General features: G+C 36.8%; 1 protein-coding gene across 1 annotated transcript in view; it reads right to left on the bottom strand.

The window, feature by feature from the left end:
• The window catches only part of Gucy1a1 (guanylate cyclase 1 soluble subunit alpha 1), a 71,814-nt gene that overhangs the window by 18,359 nt on the left and 33,374 nt on the right, over window positions 1–20,081 (bottom strand). The window contains exons 3-6 of the mRNA XM_042668470.1: window positions 14,978–15,333; window positions 9,652–9,713; window positions 4,937–4,995; window positions 2,702–3,411 (exon numbers count right to left, since the gene is read on the bottom strand). Of these exons, the coding sequence (XP_042524404.1) occupies window positions 2,702–3,411; window positions 4,937–4,995; window positions 9,652–9,713; window positions 14,978–15,232 (1,086 nt within the window). The 5' untranslated portion in view covers window positions 15,233–15,333. The remainder of the gene's footprint in view (window positions 1–2,701; window positions 3,412–4,936; window positions 4,996–9,651; window positions 9,714–14,977; window positions 15,334–20,081) is intronic.

Below are 20,081 nucleotides of genomic sequence, written 5' to 3'. Positions count from 1 at the left end.
CCATGAAACTCTATATCCAAAGATAAAAGCAGAGTAGGGGTGTGGCTAAAGCAGAGCACTATCTAAGCAGCTGAACAACAATGAAACTGAATGTGAAACATGTATTTAAACCAATTTGGGGAAGAAAAAGCCCAATTCAGGAGACTGGTTAAAGTAGAGCAGGACTTTGAAAATGGCATCCTGTTACAAAGGCACAATAGCTATGTGCATATGATCATATAAAATAATATTTATGGAAATGGACTCCAAGAAATGGAGTCCATTTTTATTGTTATTATAAAGGTGATGTACAGAGGGGTTACAGTTACATAGGTCAGGTAATGTACATTTAGTTTTGAACAATGTCCCTTCTTCCTTCATTTTCTTCCAGTTTCTCTCTCCCAAGCCCCCAACAAGTTGTAGTGTTCACTTTCAACATAGTGTCTAGTATCACTGCTTCATTTCTTCACCTTTGTTTCACTATTTCTATGACCAAAAACAGACAAAACAGACAAACTTATATCTAAGACAAGAGGTACAGAAAAAAACAGCAACAAAAGGAGAAAATAAAAACAGAAAACAAAAACCAAAAGGTAAAATAACCAAAATCTTCTTGTCTAAATTTCTTGTTCATTTCTATAAACATCATTTTGTATGATCATATGCACATAGCTATTGAGTCTTTGTGATTGGCTTCTAAGAATATCCTCCTTTGGTCACACTGTGTGATATCTAAAGTGCTGTATAATTTATCGTGTATAAGTGTATTTTTTTGTTTTGTACCATCCAGTGTGTTTAGTTATAGACTTATAAGTAAACATTCTAGACTTATAAGTGCATTCTAGTTACAACCAATGAGGGAAACCATGCAACCTATGTTTCTTTGGGTCTGGCTTCCTTCATTTAATGTTTTCCAAGTCTTTCCTTTTCCTGATGAATGGTACCATATCATTCTTTATGATGGAGGAGTAGAATTCCATTGCATGTATATTTCCTTGATCCATTCATCCACTGAGGGATATCTAGGCTGATACCATGTCTTGGTTATGGTAAACAATGCTGCAATGAACATAGTTGTGCTGGTGGGTTTAGTGTGGCCATGTTTGTGGTCTATTGAATAAATGCCCAGAAGTGTTCAGAGTGGTTGAACAAGATTTTATTTTGTTTTTGTTTTCCCTTTGTCTCTGTTTTTGTTTTTTTCTGTATTTTTTATCTTGTTTCTAAGTTTTGTGGATAGTAAAGGGTGGGGGAGCACAGAAATCCTGGGACAAAGGTTGAAAAAAAGCAGCAGTGATACTTACTAGACATTGTGTTGAAAATGAAGGATACAATATATGGTGGGGAGGAGTAGAAGGGAAAAACTGGGAGATAGTGAGTAAAAAGGTAACACTGTTCAAAAAGAAATGCATTTATTACCTCACTTAAATAACTGTAACCCCTCTGGTACATCACCTTTACAATAACAATTTTTTAAAAAGAAAGAAAATGGCATTCTGTATAGCCTCTAAAAATGTATATAGATCTTTGTCAAACTTCAGAGATTGTTTTATTTTTTATTTTTACTTATTATTTCTTTGTGCTGAGTGGCCCACAGATTGGCTTCTCTGAGCCTTAGCTGGAGACGCCTTGTCCCTATATCAGTTTTGCCTTACACACATAGACAATAGCTAGCCCCAAAATGGGAACAGAAAAACAAACCAGGATTAAAGGGGGATTAATATGCATCATTAATGACAGAAGTAGTTGTGAAAGCTAATGCTTTTGGCAGTTTTGCTACAATGAACATCTTTCACTTAGAATAGAAAATTTTTGTAATAAAGTAATAATGAAGTTCTCATTTTTTGGGAGGGAGTTATGAATTGAACTCAGGGTATTGAGCTTGCTAGGCTACCATTGTACCATTAAGCCACACCCCTGTTATATTGCTTTATAGATGTTCTTTCTCCATAGGCTCTCATGTTGTCATCCAAAAGGCCTTGGGCTGTGAGCCTCATATCTCTGGCTTCTGAGTGGCTGGGATTCACTATCATGCTCTACTAGGCTATTTCCATCTTCTTTCTTAAAACAAACTGCGCTTTTTCCTTCTCCCTTAGCTTTGTTTTCAATATAGTAGTGTACTAGTGAATATTCTATCCTAACACTGAATGATTACCAAAATTCTCTATCATGAAATACCAACCTGCTCATAACTCCCATTCTATAGCAATCAATACTGATTAAAATTCTACTTAGTTATTTTCTTCCACATGAAGTTCTGCTTGTTTATTGCAAAGCAATACTTTTTATTATTCAAAGTAAGCTATTTGAAAATAATTGAGAAGTTTTAATATAAACAATTATCTAATGTAGTTATAACTCATTATAATTTTAAAAAGGCAACTGCCTTCACTAAACATTTGTGAAGTAATCATCTAAATAAATAAGCAAACAAATACTAGAATGATTTTGTTTTAAGTCTATCCCAGTCTAAAAAATATTTTAGAGTTGGTTTACTATTATTATAGTTATTATAAATTATCTGTAAGTAGTTGTACAAAGGAGTTTTAATTCAACATGTCAATTTATGAGTGCAGTGTATCTTGATCAGAATCACCCCTTTTAGAGTAGTTTTAAATATCAAAGAATTTGACGTGATTCATACATATATTTTTACAATTGATTTCAGGTCCTTAGCTAAGGAGTGACTTATCTTACATTAGAGATAACGTTCTACTTTCCTTACCCTGGAAGATTTCTTCACAGAGTTATCCCATCTTCTCACTCGTATGACAAACTGCATATTCAACATTGTCATGATCCCACTAAAGGTTTGATTGATTCTGGGAGTCAGAATATCAAAGTATTCTTCAAAGCTTGGCTTCCCTTGCAAGTCCCTCTTGTTGAGTAGCCTTCTGATGCCATTCCCAAGTTGAAGGATGGTCAGGTCTCGGTCAAACATGAAGTGGAATGGGAATGTCTTGCAGAAGAGTGATGTGGGAATCACCAGTGAGGACTGGGGTTTGCCTGGAGACAAGGATGGCTTGATGCTTTTCACATGAACAGAGTACAGCAAATAGGGCTGATTGACAAATTCTGTGCAGTCGCTTCGGAAGCATGGAGGCATGAGGGACACGTCCACTTCACTTTCATACAATATATGGGCAGCAGCCTTAATGATGCCTGGGAGAATGAGGGATGTGATCCTTTTGGGGAAGAAATAGTAAACATTTAAGAACTCATGATCTTTATCCAGGCAGAGGATAGAGGCATCTTCTAGCCTGCCCATCTTCTCTGCATCTTGGCAGTGGCTGCTCTGCTTCAGAAGGGTGCTGAAGCTGTTCAGAAAGTCTTTCAGGGTACCACCTACTACACCCAGAATATGCTGGTCTTCCTCATAACACAGCTTGAATAACTCTTCTCCCAGAGATGCTTTGAGGATTTCCACTGGAACCCCTGGAAGGTAGAGCACACTTCAGTCAAGTCAAACATGTCAGCTGGGAGCACTGTGCTGTTCACCTATTCTCAATTGAGACTTAGTATTGAGACTCATTATTTATTATAAGAACAGTTCCAACCCAAATCCAATACCAATATATTTAACTTATCAACATAGTAAAAGGCCTCAAGTAGTTACTTTTTTGTGTGTGTATAGATCAGTATAAGGGCTTGAAGTCAGGACATCTCATTCTAATTTGGCTTTCTCCTTAGTGGCTGGCTTGTACTACTTGAGCCACACATCCAGCTGTTTTTGCTGATTAGTAACATTTCTGCTCAGGCTAGCTTTGAACCATGATTCACTGGGTCTCAGACTCCTGAGTATGTGATCCCAGGGTCTCAAACTCCTGAGTAGCTAGTAATATAAGCATTACCTACCAGCATCTATCTAGCAAACCTCACAATTAATTTTAAAAGATGGTTGAATATAACACATTTCTTTCTTTTTAAAAAGTTAATTTGATTTTATTGTAAGGGTGATGTCAGAGGGTTAGTTACCTAAGTAAGGTAATGAGTACATTCCTTGTGAAACATTGTTACCCCCCTCCCCAGGGCTGGCCTAAATAAACTACTACTGCTACTGCTACTGCTCTTGACTCCAAACTTCTTTTATTCTTTACACTCTGGATACACACATGTTTCACTATAATATATGGGAAAATAATACAATCCTCAAGGATAATATTATAATATATGGAGATTTAATAGTATCTCAATGTAAATTAGCCATTGTTACTGTTATAATAATTTTTCTTGTGCTAATACTTGGGCTTCATCTCAGGGTCCTGGACACTGTCCCTTACCTCAAGGATGATATTCTACCACTTGAGCCACAGCTCTACTTCTGGCATTTTGGTGGTTAATTCATGATAAGGGTCTCCAAACTTTCTTGCCAAGGCTAGTGTAAAAGCACAATCCTTAGATCTCAGCTTCCTGCACGGCTCAGATTAGAGAAAGGAGCCCAAAACACTTGATTTGTTTTAATTCTGAGCAATGAGTACTTTCAAAAGGATGGAGTGCTTTGGTCCAGGTACCCAGGCATTTAACGAGTGAGCACAGCAAAGTTTCTCATCTATTTTTTTTCTCTCAGGGTAATTATTAATGTGAGAACACTGCTAACCATGTTCCCATGGTTGTCTTCAACCTTTCAAAACCTTCTTTTATCTTGTTGAGCAGAATTTTTCATGTCTGAATGAGCGACATTTAGGCTCAGCACCAAAGCCTGTGAATGTCTGTTAGTCAGATTCCCACTCAGGCTTATCTACTTCTTAGCAAATAAACAACGATTCAAAGAGGAAATGTTTGAGCTCACACAAAAACATGTAGTATAAAAATACAGTTACTCTTTACATTAACATAACACATATGTTGAATACTTCATACTGGCAGTCACTTAGAAGTAAATATGAATATTTTTGGAGAATATTAGTTCTACAGGCATGGGTTATATTTTCTAACCGCACATACTTAAAAATTTGATTACCTGCTGCAATTGCTTGTTCGGCAATTGTTTTTTCAAAGTCTTCTCTCTCCAAGGGTTTCCTGGAAATAATCCAATATTTTTCATTATAAACTGATAAGGAATGTTAAAAATTCAGATCAATATAAAAGTTCAGATTAATATACAGCCCTGCTGTTGGATAGTTTTGTAGAAGAAAATTTTGACCAGCAATTATAAGAGAAAGATAAAATGATTTATTCAGTCCAAAACAATGTTGAAAACATCCAGTAGATATAAAGCGATGTATAGTCATTATTAGAAAGTCACATTTGCCTTTGATGTCTACTTTACTCAAGCCTGTACTGAAGCAAACCTCTTCTGGACAGAAATAGGAGAGTGAGCTGCTCAAAAGGTTGGTGAGGCTGGGGAGATGAGATACCTTAGTTTTAAAGTACTTATTTCACTGGTAGGAGCACAGGGTTCCATTTCCAGCACCAAAATTATTTTTGAAGAAACAAAAAAAAGTATGGCAATATATCCTCAAATCCTAAGGGTTTTCCAATCATCCAACTAAGAGAAAAAACCCTGCATAATGTAATTTAACTTACATGATCAAATTAAAAACACGCTGTTTTTCCCTAAAACAAATAGAGTAGTTTTTGCTCTCATAAAAGCTTAGGACTTTATATTTACATCTCAGATATCATTGCCTTCAGCTTTTATCCTGAGTTTTGTATAAAAAATTAATAGCCAAAGTCTGAGCTTGTTCTCATATCTTGGATATTGGTAACAGGATACAATATGTTTTAATTGACAGGTTTCAATCATTTCAAATGAACAAGTTGAAGACTCAACTTTGCCTAATTTTTATGAAAATTTCTCATCATGATGACTGATAATTACCAAATTTGTCCAACTATTCAAGTCTATTAAAAGGCATCCAATGTTCTCTTATTTATGTGATTTGCCACTAATAAGCCATTCTCATAGGAAAGATTCATGTACATTTTCAACATTTCAGTAATATGTGATGCATGTTATATTTCAAAAGAAACTATTTTCAGGAAGGAAATTGATCAACATACTGTTTTATCACATAAAGACATACTGCTTATAATTTTTTAAAACACAAGGCATATATATGTTCTGTGAGTTGAGTGGGTTGAAAATAACTAAATGATATTTTATCCAGTTTGGATCTCAGAGATCCTTAAATCCTTTGTGAGATATTTATTGATATGAATACATTTTTAGAATTTTTTCCCTTTCATTTAAGCAAGTTCTATTCTTTTTGAAGAGCAAACTTCTTCACACTACGTGGGTAACTTAACAACTATAGTAGGAGAAAAAGCAGAGCTGAGTATGTTGTTTTAAGCAACACAGAGTGTAGAGCAAACTAAGTTTCTCCCCTTTGCCTTCAGAAAACACAGGGAGAGGGGCTGGGAAGGTGGCTCAGTGGTAGAGTTCTTGCCTTGCATGCCTGAGGCCCTGGGTTTGATTCCTCAGCACCACATAAGCAGAAGAAAAAAAAAAAAGCCAGAAGTGGCGCTGTGGCTCAAGTGGTGGAGCACTTGCCTTGAGCTGAAGAGCTGAGGGACAGTGCCCAGGCCCAGAGTTCAGACTCCATGACTGGACTCAAAGAAAAGAAAAGAAAAGAAAAGAAAACACAGGGAGATGTGGAAAAAATAACTTGTATTGTCAAAGCTCATAGGATTCTGTATAGACCAGGATAATGACAATTTACCTTGTGAACGTTAAAATGTATTTGTGACTCTAAGTATCACTATTCCACAATACTGTGAAATATGTGAAATTTATGTAATCACCTAATCTCAATTAAAGAAAAAAAGTGAGAGAAGGGATGGGTTAAGAGAGATGCGTGACAATGTTGTAAGACACTTTGTACTCATATACTGTTTTGTAGAATTGGAACTTCTTTGTACAACTACTTAAAGATAATTTTTTTTTAAAAAAAAGCCATTTTGAGAAAAAAAAAGAAAATGAACTTTAAAACTTTGGGCAGGGGGTAGTTGTGGAGGTGGGAAGGAAAGGATGGTAGGGGGAATACAAGGGAGGAGGCAACAATGTTCAATAGGAAATGTACTCATTACCTTGTTCATGTAACTATAACCCCTCTGTATGGCATTTTTGCAATAAAACCGTACAAAATAAATAAAAAAAGAAAAAAGAAAACACAGGGAGGCAGGAGCACTTGTGTGTGATCAGTAAATGCTTGCTTGTGTCACACACACACACACACATACACACACACCATGTCACACATAATAATATGACACAATGATTCCAATAAAGGTAAGGATGTATCTGAGCAAACAGAAGATACTGGAGAGATGTGATAGGCGGTACTGAAATTTGTTCCCCTAAGCAACATGGTAGGTTGAAAATGGATAGGGAAGATGACAATTTGTTAGCCAAAGACAGTGTTCAATATATTAGATATTATTGTTTTTTGTTTGTTTTCCAAGTCCCAGAAAATAATCTGCAGCATACAGAGGGGTTGTAAGCTTTCAGCAGTTGGTGAAAACAATAGAAGTAGTGGGTTGTAAGCTTTCAGCAGTTGGTGAAAACAATAGAAGTAGTAGCTGAGTTGCCAACCAACTAAGAAAAGGCACAGAAATAAAGTAATATTCAGATCCAAGCAAAGCAATGCACTCTCAGTCTCTCTGTCTCTCTGTCTCTGTCTCTGTCTCTGTCTCCCTCTCTCTCTCTCTCTCTCTCTCTCTCTCTCACACACACACACACATACACACACACACACACTATAATACTAAATGACCAGTATATCCATTTTTTAAGAAATCAGGAAAGTAGTAAAAGGTTCCCTCCTGCCCACCCCCCCAAGAATATCCTTACTGCATATCTGTATGTGGCTAGGAGAACATTCCAGAACACAAAGCTCTGAGAATAAATGCTGAGTGAACTGGCAGCCAAGGACAGAAGCAGGCAGGCCCAGTAGCAGAGCAAGAGTGACTTGTGGCTATCTTATCAGCCTAACTGAAAAATAAGGTCAGAGGGATCTGGAAGGCTTTTACTATCAGTCCTATAAGCAAAGCTTCTGTCAGACTTAAATTCACACTCCTTTCTTCTGGCCATGACCCCTTCTTGGATTGGTCCTACTGCCTGCAAGTCTGGGACCAGTTTGTCAGCAAGGAAAATTCAGCACAGATAATCCCCAGGACAGATTATCTACTCATGAATAGGAGCCAGATGAATACATTTATAAAATACACTGTTCTCCTTAATTACTCCGAACCCTGTCTCTCTTCTCAATTTGTCTGGGGAGATGAGGAAAAGGGTGACATTGATCAAGATGTACTGTACTCACAAACTGACATGTTCAATTGAAACCTTTGTATACAACACTTGAAGATAATTTTAAAAATAAAATAAAATTCAATGTGAAAAAAACAAAATAAAATACATAAATGGTGGTAATGAAGTACAATATTCTACTGCTCTAGTCCACAGATTTGAATGCAAATATATATTCTATCATTTACAAATTAACTATTTTTTGCAATTTTAGGAAATTGAGTTATTAGTTATTAGCCAATCAAGTTACCCACCTCCAAACAGTAAAGATGCCAAATTATATTTGAGAAACTAACCATCAGATCTTTATAAAAGTCATCGTCTATCTCTTTAGGAATATTTTTAGAGGAAATCTTAAAACACTAAAAAATAGTAGTACAAAATAAGTAGTAAAAAGTAAAAGTACAAAGTTGATATTCACCAATGCAACCAATGAGAATACTGGACTGCTTCTCTAAGAATTAGCTTCTTCCACAGCCTCAGAGTCCACCTTTCTCACCCCCTTTTCCTGACTAGGTAGCTGAAAGCTCCCCACATAGAAGTATGGGTGTCAGAACGGAGTGCCTACTGGTTCTTTTTTGGATTCTGGTAATATTTGCAGACAAGAAATAAGTCCTGATTTGGGGGAATTCATGCCTTGTCAGCAGTTGAGTAGTTTACACCTCACACCTTAGGAGGGAAAAACAGGATCATGTGTATACATACACATAATGAAAGTATGGTATCTGCAGGGGAGAATTCCAATGGTGTGACCCCTTTAAACAACAAATTTACATAATGAAATGAATACCAGGAAGCTGGAGCATATGTTGCTGGGGGATTGGGGCTTTGAGATCAAGGGGGAGGTATAGATAAATGAAGAGAGGAAGGGTGGTTGAATTTGCCCCCCCACCAAAAAAAATCAATGCACATAGGTGAAAATAGAAGAAGATAAACTGAGGTGATGAGTGGGGTTAGGAAAGATGGGAGAGAATGATGAAAGGGATGACATTGATCACTTGACTGACATGTCAGATTGAAACCCCTTTGTGCAACTACTTAAAAATAATAAACATGAATACATTACTATTAATAATAATTAAGAACAGTCGATGCAATCTGCAGAGCAGCAGTGTATAGAAGCTGGCTTCAGAACTCAAACTCTGAATGAATTCAGCTCTGTCATCTAAACACTGAGAGAATCCCTAATGTTTTTGATGAACCCAAGTTTAGTCTTCCATAAAATATGAAAAGTAAATGCACTTACTTTCAAATCAGTAGCAGATATAACACTCATTTCCATTTCTGTCATTCCAATATGTAGTGATAAAAGTCAATGAAACTGATCTCCCATGACTTGTTTTTTGTTAGCTGTTTGTTTTACCTATAGTAGTTACCAAAATTGGGGGGAAGGGAAGTCACCCAACTAAAATGGTTTAACATACCTGCTTTCTTTTATTTTATGTTTTGCCAATGTTCTCTGGAGTGCAAGGTTCAGCTGTTCAAACTGGAAATGAAATAAAAATATTTTAGACATTTTCTTTTAGAAATTTATTTGAAGATAAATATTTTCGAAGTTTATTGTGAAGATGTCATATGAGGAAGCAAAAATATTTTTCTTAGAATGGAAAGTGTAATTGATCTACCCTTTAGAAACTGAGACTGGTTTTCTATGCAGTTTTCAATCTTGGGAAGAAACAACAGGCTCAGACTAATTTCAGTTAATTGCATATTATCCCTTTGTTCCTAGCCCTCCTCTCATTGAAAACCACAAAACAGTTAAATCAAGTCAGATTGCAACAGACAACTCTAATTTGAAATGTTGGGTCTTCTGTAGTATAGGACTGTGGAGATATCAGCTCTTATGGTTTAGAAATTTCCTTTGGATTCTAGTTATAGTTAATTTGTAAGCCACTGGTTTTGTTGGATTTTCACATTTTCACAGCACTTCATTTTTTCTAGTCTGAGACTATTTTAATTTATATAGATATGTTTTAATACTATGTGTTTTATTCTCCTAATTGCTGGAAGCCCACGACTTTTCATTTCCTTTCAGTAGGACTTTGGTTTTGAGGCGCATTATCTGATTCAAAGGCTTCAACTCAGTAAATGGATTCTGATTTGCTACAGTTGTGACTAGTACTCTACTGCAATCTACTTGAAAACAGTAGGCCTGAGCAGTTCAAAGGATTTGGTGGAATAAGGCCTGTAAAAAACAAACAAACAATATTACATAGTAAAAGAGACACAAATTATTAATAAGATTCATAAGTTTCCATTATTACAATTATGCCTTCTTATTTTAAGCAGTAATCCAACTTCACATGTCTTAATTACTTTTTCAAAATGAAATGACAAGTTTTCATTAGATGATCAAAGAGACCTTTGAAATCTCAGGTATTCCACTTCTTTGGAGTGACAGCTCCCATTGTAATTTTCTCAAAGACAGTCAATTTTAAATGCTCACCACCCCCACAAAACATAATTGGAGAGTTAAATTTGACTATCTAAAATAAAAACCTTGATGTCAATTGTATTTGGAGCTTCTTATCTTATTGCTAAGCTTCTTATCAATAGAGGGTAATCATTAAACCTGTCAATTCAAAAAAGAATCATTGAACAATAGAGGTAGCTCTAAAAGTCTGGTAGATATTTGGACAGTTGGTGAAGTTATATAAATATACCTTTCAAATACATCGGTATTGGGACACTTAGTATCATAGACAATTGACCTTAAGTCAATGCTAAATGTATTTCTATCTTGTAGAGTTCCTGAAGCCTACACCTCTGTAAAGAAACAACACAGCTTATTCTCAAAGCCTGTATTTCTCTTGAAGAATAGGAAAAGACACATACCCTGTGAGTTCTTCAGAAGAGAAAAGCAGAAGAATTCACACACTCATATGAAAGGATTCTGGAGCTTCTAGAATCTCCAACTAGTCCAGTTAGTGAAAGCATTTCCAATCCCAATGCCAGCTCATACAGACTGGAAGAGCTGGCTACTTCTTCAGATACAGCCAAACTAAATTAGCACAAAGAATCAGGGAAATGTGACAGGATGAAAGGGACAAATAAATCCCCAATAAACAACCCTGAAAAATGAGGATCTATGAGTAATATAAGAACAGATTCAATGGCTGGGTGCCAGTGGCTCACGCCTATACTCCTAGCTACTCAGGAAGCTGAAATCTGAGGATCACGGTCCAAAGCCAGCCCAGGCAGAAAAGTCCATGAGACTCTGATCTCCAATAAACCACTAGAAAACCGGAAGTGGCACTGTGGCTCAAGAGGTAGAGTGTTTGCCTTCAGTTGAAGAGCTCTGGGACAGTGCCCAAGCCCAGAGTTCAAACCCCAGGACCAACAAAAAAAGAACAGATTCAAAATAATAATTCTACCAAAATGATACTAAATCTAGAAGTTAACACAGAGAGAAAATTAAGTCAGAAAAATATGAACAAAATGAGAATATCAGCAAAGGGATACCATCATGAAAATGACCCAAACCAAAATTCTGCAGTGGAAAAATAATTAAACTGAACTAAAAAGTCAACAATGAGCCTTAGAATTGACTTCATCAAACAGAAGAATTAGTGAACTCAAAGTCAGATCATTTGAAATTCTTCAGTCAGAAATTCTAAAGGAAAAATGATATATACGAGTAAAGAGACTCAGTGTGCATTTACAGACACCATCAAATAAGTCAGGCAGTTGTATCAAGAGATTCTGTCACCCGATGAAGGTGAGGGTTTGTGAAATTTCCCTTTAAAAGCAAGGACTCTTCCGTTAGGGTCCTTGATTTCTATCACTGGTTAAGAATTTCTGGACAAGTCACAATGCTAAGAAAACATGGCAGAACTTTATTGACTGAGTAAGCAAGCAGATAGACAGGCAGACAGACAGACAAGCAGAAAGACAGGGGCATGGGTGCTCTTTGAAATCGAGGATATTTATATGATGAAAGCTGGGTATCTAATTTAAAGTTATGCAGATAGGTGTTTATCTTTGCTCTTAATCACTCTTGGTGTTACACTTTTACCACTTGGTAAAAGATTGACCAGCACTTCAAATATATGACCAATTTGTTTCCCTTTTAGGAAAGTATGCATTCTGCCATATATTTTAAAACTGGTGTTTATCCTTGAGTTAAAGAATGCATCCTGCCACAAATGTTTATTCTTTGAGATAAGCACTTTGTGTCAAGAGGAGCCATTTTCCAAGTATTTGCTTCTCCAGGATATGTGTCTTTTTTATGATGTCCTTTCTCAGGTTTTAGAGCACACTAATTGTTTGGGACCAGCAGGCAAGATCAGATGGAGAAAGCTTGCTCTTTTTTTTTCCTTGTGCTAATACTGAAGTGATGAAGCAGCACAAGGGATAAAACAAAGAAGATAGTGTTAAGTTTCTAAATACACTGATTCTAAATTCTTGGCTGTCATTCACCTAATTTTCCCTAGTCTATCTTGCCTCATTTTCCCCTAAAATGAAGTTGGTCCCTTAATCTTTTTTTTAATTTTTATTTATTTTTTATTGTGAAAATACTGTACAGAGGGGTTACAATTACATGGGCAAGATAATGAGTACATTTCTTATCAAGCATTGTAGCCTCCTCCTTTGTTTCCCCTTCCCATCCCTTCCCATCCTTCCTCCACCCTCCCACCCAATTCACCCCCCCCCCCCCCCACCAAAGTTGTAAAGTTCATTTTCGACATAACAACTTGTACTTCTCATTGTTGCAACGGGTCCACCTTAATCTTAAGGGAAGTTGATGAGTGAAAAATCAGACTCCTGTATTTGCTTGAAGCTCAGTTTTTAAATTCCTGTCTTGTTTTCTCTACTCTATGCTGTCTCAATTCCAACATGAACAGGATTGGTATTGTAGCAACTTAAAATTTATCAAGTAACATAAAAATGGTGACACAGTAATGGCAAGATTCAGAGAAAGCACTGACATTGCTCATATTCATCTCTGTCTATTCATCTCTGTCTCTTACAATTTTCCTCAACGTCCTACTAATTGTACTTTATCATTCCTTTGTGTCTCCTCTTTTCTCACCATGCTAGCCTACATGGTTGAACATGGCTATTTTTTCCCCATTGACAGCTGTTTGATTTTGGTAAAATCATTGAATTTCTTTATAATTTCCTGGTGATAAAGCAGTATTTCTCTGAAATTCCTTTTAGTTCTAAAAAACAGTGAGACTGGATTCTTCCACACATTTCAAAATATGGTGGACTGTCTCACATAAATTAAAGATTGTGAATATATGCCAGATATGGAAGTTCACATTTGTAATGCTAGCTACTTGGCTGAAATCAAGAGGATTATGGTTCAAAGCCAATGCAGGAAAAGCAGTGTTGAGATTGCTTCACAACATATAGTTGGGCACATGGGCACATATCATCCTGGATAAAATGGGAAAATCATAGTTCCAGATTAACCCAAGAATATAGTAAACATATCGAGGAGAGAAGGAGAGGAGGAGGAGGAGAAGACAGGAGAACAAAGAAGGAGGAGGAGGAGGAGGAAGAAAAGGAAGAGAAGGTAAAGAAGGAGGAGGAGGAGGAAAAAGAGAAGGAGCAGGAGGGAGGGAAGGAGAAAGAAGAAGGCCAAGAGGCATTGTTGAGCAGTAGATCATCTACCTAGGAAGCAAAAGTTGCTGAATTCAAACCTCATACTAACAAAAAATGAACTTATTATGATAGCTAATTTGATTATGTCAATGCCTTAACCTTATAGATTAAATAAGTTTATATTATGAACACTTACAGAAGACTTTATGAGTATTTTCAATTGCTCTTCTTTTGAACCTTGCATGAGATAAGAACTCGGTCCTATCCACCAGTAAGGTATTTACTCTGTTCTCAGAGTTCTTCTAATGAACTGAAGGTGCTATAGATTTCAAAATGACATTATCTAACACAGCACACAGAAAAATAACAAATGTTCAGGGCTAACAACTCAGAGATACCTGCAGTCACAGGATCCTGCCTGTGAACAGATCGAGAAACAATTGAGCAGTCTTACAGAGTCAGATGGAAAATGGAAATTTTCACACTTTCAAAAATTATCAAGCAAGGGCTGGGAAGGTGGCTCAGTGGTAGAGCGCTTGCCTTGCATGCATGAGGCCCTGGGTTTGATTCCTCAGCACCACATAAGCAGAAAATAAAAAAGCCGGAAGTGGTGCTATGGCTCAAGTGGTAGAGCGCTAGCCTTGAGCTAAAGAGTTGAGGGACAGTGCCCAGGCCCAGAGTTCATGCCCCATGACTGGACCAAAAAAAAAAAAAATTATCAAGTAATATATGATGTGCTTTAGAACTGGAAAAAGAAAGTGACAGAAAATACATTTTCCTCAAGGAATATTTAGCTTTAAAGTAGTCACTAAAAGATAACTTTAGTAGCTAAAAACTGCTGAGCACTTATACTCCTACAAGGATTCATTGAAACTCCAGGAGGAAGGTGATACTACTATTTTCATAATACAGAGAGGAGATTGAGGCTAATAAAGAAGCATCACTGTCCAAAGTCAGGTAGTTTCTCAGAGCACAAGATAATTTTAAAAAGAATTCATAGCATTTCTCATCTTAAGATTAAACGCAATGTATGGAATAACAGTTTTTAAAAATGCTTTCATGTATTCCAAGAAAATATTCTGTACTTGTTATAATCTTGGAAGTGAGAAAGCAAGTGTTCCTAAGCATTTTCTTTAGAGAAGCATTTTGTTGTTTACAATCACAAAGTGTCACAAATATCTCAAAAAGGCAGGTACTCACCCCTGGGAAAATCAGTTTGCAAATACTCTCTGCCAGTGTGTGAAGATAGACTCTGCTCCGGCTGGTCTTTCTTTGAGGCAGATTCCCCTGTGCACTCTTCTCAGGGATGTCCTGGCAGATGGGTAAAGTTGTCTTGCAGCTTTCTGAGCTTCCGGCCATCTTTTCTGTGGACTCCTGAGGAACCTGACCTGGGGCCAGCAGGGAGAAAGGACACTCGCCTGTGATCTTGAGATCTTTGAGCTTTGTGCAGAACATGGTGCTGCCCTGGTGCTTGCTGTGGTTTCCTCGTGAAGAGCTGTTGTCTGGGGTGGGACTGGCAGCTGCTACTGGTTCAAGATCACAGGGGACCCAGGTGTCTACAGACAGCAGAGTGAGAGCAGAAAGAGGAGTGAGTACATGACTTTATACCTTTATGAAGATGAAAACGGAGATGCAAAAAGGCAAAAAAAGCATATCATCATATGTCATTTTCATGTGAAACAAAATTCTGATACACATGGCTGTTTCAAAATAATCAGAAGTGCTGGTAAAGATGTGTACCTTCTTACTGCACCACCAGAGTAACATACCTGCTTTTAGTATTTCTACACTTTTCAAATAAAATATATTATCTCAGATGTTTTAACCCAAACTACTAGATTCCACTTGGCCCAGTTTGGTGTCATCAGAATTAATACCATGCCAGAGCAAGTCTAAGTTTATATTTATTCCTGCTAATACCCCTATATTCCACTATGCTGTCCTTACTAACAACCAGAATAGTGTTTTGGAAACACTTGAAGGAAATATACATATATAATGGTACCAAAGAATATGTTTTCAGATCTGAAACTAACTTAGATAGAAAAAAATAAAAGCACACATACAAAAAAAATACAGTGAAATTGTCCCAGCCAAGCACAACAGCTCACATCTGTAAACCCAGCTACTGGAAGGTGGAGGAGGGGGGTAGAAGAGATCATGATTTGAGGTAAGCTAGAAATAACGGTCCCAGTGATTTTAAGAAACATAGAAGATCATCACAGTAAAAATTAATTATTTTGCAAAGAACTCCTGAAAGAATATCCTAGGACTATTTTGCATACAAGCATGCAAACAGACACCATTCTGTAAAACAAAAAGTTGCCACTGAAATCTGATGTATTGCATGTTTTTCCTTACATGTCTGTATTGATGTCAAGGTTGGAAATCCTCGCACAATTCACAACCCATTTAATGCTAATTGTCACGGCTAATTGTCTGATGTGAATTCAACTTACCAACAATACTAATTAATAAGAGTGATCGAATGGAAGCACTACCAATTATTTCCTGCTCTTAGCGAAAAAAAAATTTAAAAAGGAAACGCACTGCTAACAACAATAACAACAACAACAAAATGCATAGTGAGCTGCCTAGCATCTGCATCTAATTTTCTCCTTTGTTGCTGATGTAGCATTAGGAAATCTAGGTGTATACTCAGTCTCCTCAGCTACCATCTGACATTGGTAATCATCACCCCAAAGCCCCCATGGCTCAAAAGTTCAATATTTCCCCCTTATTTGAAATGCTAGGAGATGATAATGTCAGGGATCAAATGAAAGTCCATCTGCTTTTTGAGCACCACTATACTTCCCACTACCCCAAATTCATTAGAATAAGGTCCTGTTTATAAAGTAAGAGATCAATTAATCTTGGATATGTGGATTACAAACTTATATTAAAGTCAATCAAGATTCAAAACTCCTTCTCATAGGCTGGCAGGATTGTAGTATTGGACTTATAGGTTTGTCATAACATGGTTTATGACATACCCTACCATTAAATTTCATCTTTAATCTCACCGGATTTTCACCTTGTTACTCAATTTTAGTGTTAGTTACTTATTTTGTTTTTGTGTTGGTCTTGGGGCTTGAACTTGGGGCCTAGGTTCTGTCCTTGAGCTTTTTTACTCAAAGCTAATGTTCTACCACTTGCCACTTCCAGCTTTTTTGTAGTTAATTGGAGATGAGAGTCTCATGGACTTTTTTTCCTGAGCAGGCTTTGAATCACAATCCTCAGATCTTAGCCTCCTGAATAGCTAGGATTATAGGTGTGAGTCATTGGGGCCCAGATTCAATGTTTTAATTCCCATCTCCTATTCAGTCTGGCTGCTGCCGCATACAACTAATCATTCATCCCCAGTTATCCTCAAGGCAGAATGGAAATACCAATAGAATCCCATTACTTTCTTTTCCTCAATATCTTTAACATAGTCTCAGTAGGTACCAGCAATTGGTTGTAAATTGTCTAATCAGGTACATTGACTAATCAGGTTGGAAGAGTCGATGATTTATGTTCTGAACTAAAGCAGATAAAGAAGATAAGTTCAACAATGGGCACATCAGAGAACAAGGAGGCATAGACTATAGGCAGAAGCTGCCAGATGGTCTGTTTTTTAAAATTAACCCCAAATCTGTGATTACCTGTAATTCAGCAATCTTCATGAAGACATAAAGCAAGGTTGATTGATATATTCATGAACTAGAAACATTTTTTTCTAGAAGGGAATAGGGGCTGTTTCTCTCACAGCATTGACTGGCCCAGAGGCAGTGTGACTCCAGGAGAAATAGTGCTGTCCATTCTGAAGATGTATGACCTTCACCTCAGTTTCTTTTGAGGCTCAATTCAGTAAAACTCTGTACCATTTTCACTACCTCTCAATATAAATTCACTCTTATTAGTAAATTCTGTTCTGATTCCTGGTTTAAATCCACAATCAAACTTTTTTTTAAATGAAGGACTGCAGTTATTTTCGGCACTGGAGGGGAGGTCATATGCTTTGATCACAACTACTCAGTTCTGCCATTGCAGAAGGAAGACAGTCATACTCCACATATGGACAAAGGGGCATAGATGTATTCTAACAAAATCTTATCTGCCAAATCAGGCTGTGAATTGGGCCTATGGACTGTTGTGTGCCAATGGTTGGCTATATAAAACTGCATAAATTTGGCAAAACATTTTAGTCCAAATGTAATTTTGACTCTAAGGCAGAGTTACTTTCTTATCTTAACTACCCATTCCTCCTGCCTCCAAAAATAGCATTCTATGTGGATCCAGCTGGGTTGTTTTTGGGTCTTTTTTGTTTTTATTTTGGTTGCTTGGGTTGCGTGCTAGGCAAGTGCTTTATCACTGAGCTATCACCACCACCACAGATTCAGTTTTGTCCAACTCAAAAACAATCAAAAGAGTTGTAGCTAATCTTAACTTATATATAATATATACAATAGGTAATTCATAATGTATGATGTGTTATATATTGTTATATATTATGTATCATAATATGATGTATATCATATAAGACTCTATAATATATCATAATATATTCCATATACATGAGTATATTAGTATTCAGAAGAAAAACTATATGTAACCAAATGTCACAATTTCTGTTATCTCAAAATATAAAAAAAGTAGCAGAAGAGGATACTCAAAAACATAAAAGAAAAAAATAAGACAGAAAAATTATTGGTTCAACTACATAAATTCCTAAAGTAAACTAGTCTATTTTATTTAATATTGGACATAGGGCTTTTTCATAACTTTGTTCATGATAAATCTTACTATTAAACTTTTATCTTCCACTCTGGTTTCAACCCTGTTCTCAGTCTCAAGGATTTAATTCTTGACTCCTACCCAATCTGGCTGCAGCTGGATATAGTTGACAAGTCAAACTTCCTTAGAGTTTCCCCTTCCCTCCCATATTACACACTGCTCTAATTCCTAGAACTGTACCTAACACTGTTTCTTATTAACTTACAAACAACAATGGACAAGTGACACTTACTTAAAGATGAATCAAATGTTTCGTCTCATTAAGTCCTATATGTACACACACCTGCTCCTGGTGACACTGCACCAGGAACTGGGTGCCTCCATGGCTGATCCACACGCAACCCCAGTTTGTCTTAGGTTCCCACCAGGCCTGTCTGCATTCTCCCACTAAACTAATGGGGATCTCTAGTATTGTCAGCAGTCACTTCCCAAATGCTTTAATCAGTTGATGAAATCAGTGCAGAGCTTATATTAAAAGTAGCAGTAACACGTTGAGAGAAAGACAAATAAATAAATAATAAATTTAGTGACAAGGCCTCAGCAAGCAGTGGAATCATAGTTCACAGAAACCTGGAGAGGCCCTTGCTATCCCAATGTTGATGATTGAATGGCCCCAAACATGCTGAAATCTCCCTCAATTTTACAATTTTCTCTAGAGAGGATAATGCTCCAGCCATGAGTCCCATATCAATGACCAGATAAATCATTGTTCAGGTAAGGAGTCTCTCCCTCATTTAAATTGTGAGATTCAATTAAGCATGAACAGCTTATTTACAACATCGGGCCTGGTCATGGAGACCTGAGTTTAAAGACTGTTTAGGTACTTGGTGACATCAAATGCCTCTTTTATAACAGAAGGACTTATAAGGCATATTTCAAAACTCAAAATGGTCTGGATGGGGTGGGAAGAATAAACACTAGGTCGCCATCTGAAGAGCAAATAATTCTATCCCAAATCCATTGTCTGACATAGAACCTAGACAATCAATGCTAACATAGCTAAATGTTTTCATATAAAATACCAAAGACAAGAGTTTTAATACTAGTCCAAAGAGGAGAGAATTAAAAACTAAATGCCTTGGTAAGTGTAAAATTTGCATACTCTAGCACAAATATTTGCAACCATTTTCATTAATAAACCTAAAGAAAGGAGCTAAGTTTATAGTACGACTAGAAAACTAAGTTTTTCTGTCTTTAAAAAAATAGAAAGAGACTGGCACTGGTAGCTCATGCCTGTAATCCTACCTACTCAGGAGGCTGGGATCTGAGGATCTCGGTTCAAAACCATCCCAGGCAAGAAAGTCTGTGAGACTCTTATCTCCAGTTAACCACCAGAAAACCAAAACTGGTGCTGTGGCTCAAGTGGTAGAGTGCTAGCCTTGAGCTAAAGAGCCTGTGGAACAGCACGCAAGCCCAGCGTTCAAGCCCCACAACAGACAAAAATAAATAAATAAATAAATAAATAAATAAATAAATAAATGGAAGACATCAAGGGCCAGGCATGGTGGTTCATGTCTGTAATATCAGT

This window comes from Dipodomys spectabilis, unplaced genomic scaffold (genome assembly GCF_019054845.1).
Source record: "Dipodomys spectabilis isolate Male_0828 unplaced genomic scaffold, ASM1905484v1 ptg000436l, whole genome shotgun sequence".
In the NCBI taxonomy this organism is placed as follows: Eukaryota; Metazoa; Chordata; class Mammalia; order Rodentia; family Heteromyidae; genus Dipodomys; species Dipodomys spectabilis.
The sequence above is the reverse complement of the archived record's forward strand: the minus strand, read 5'-3'. Positions and strand labels throughout refer to the sequence as shown.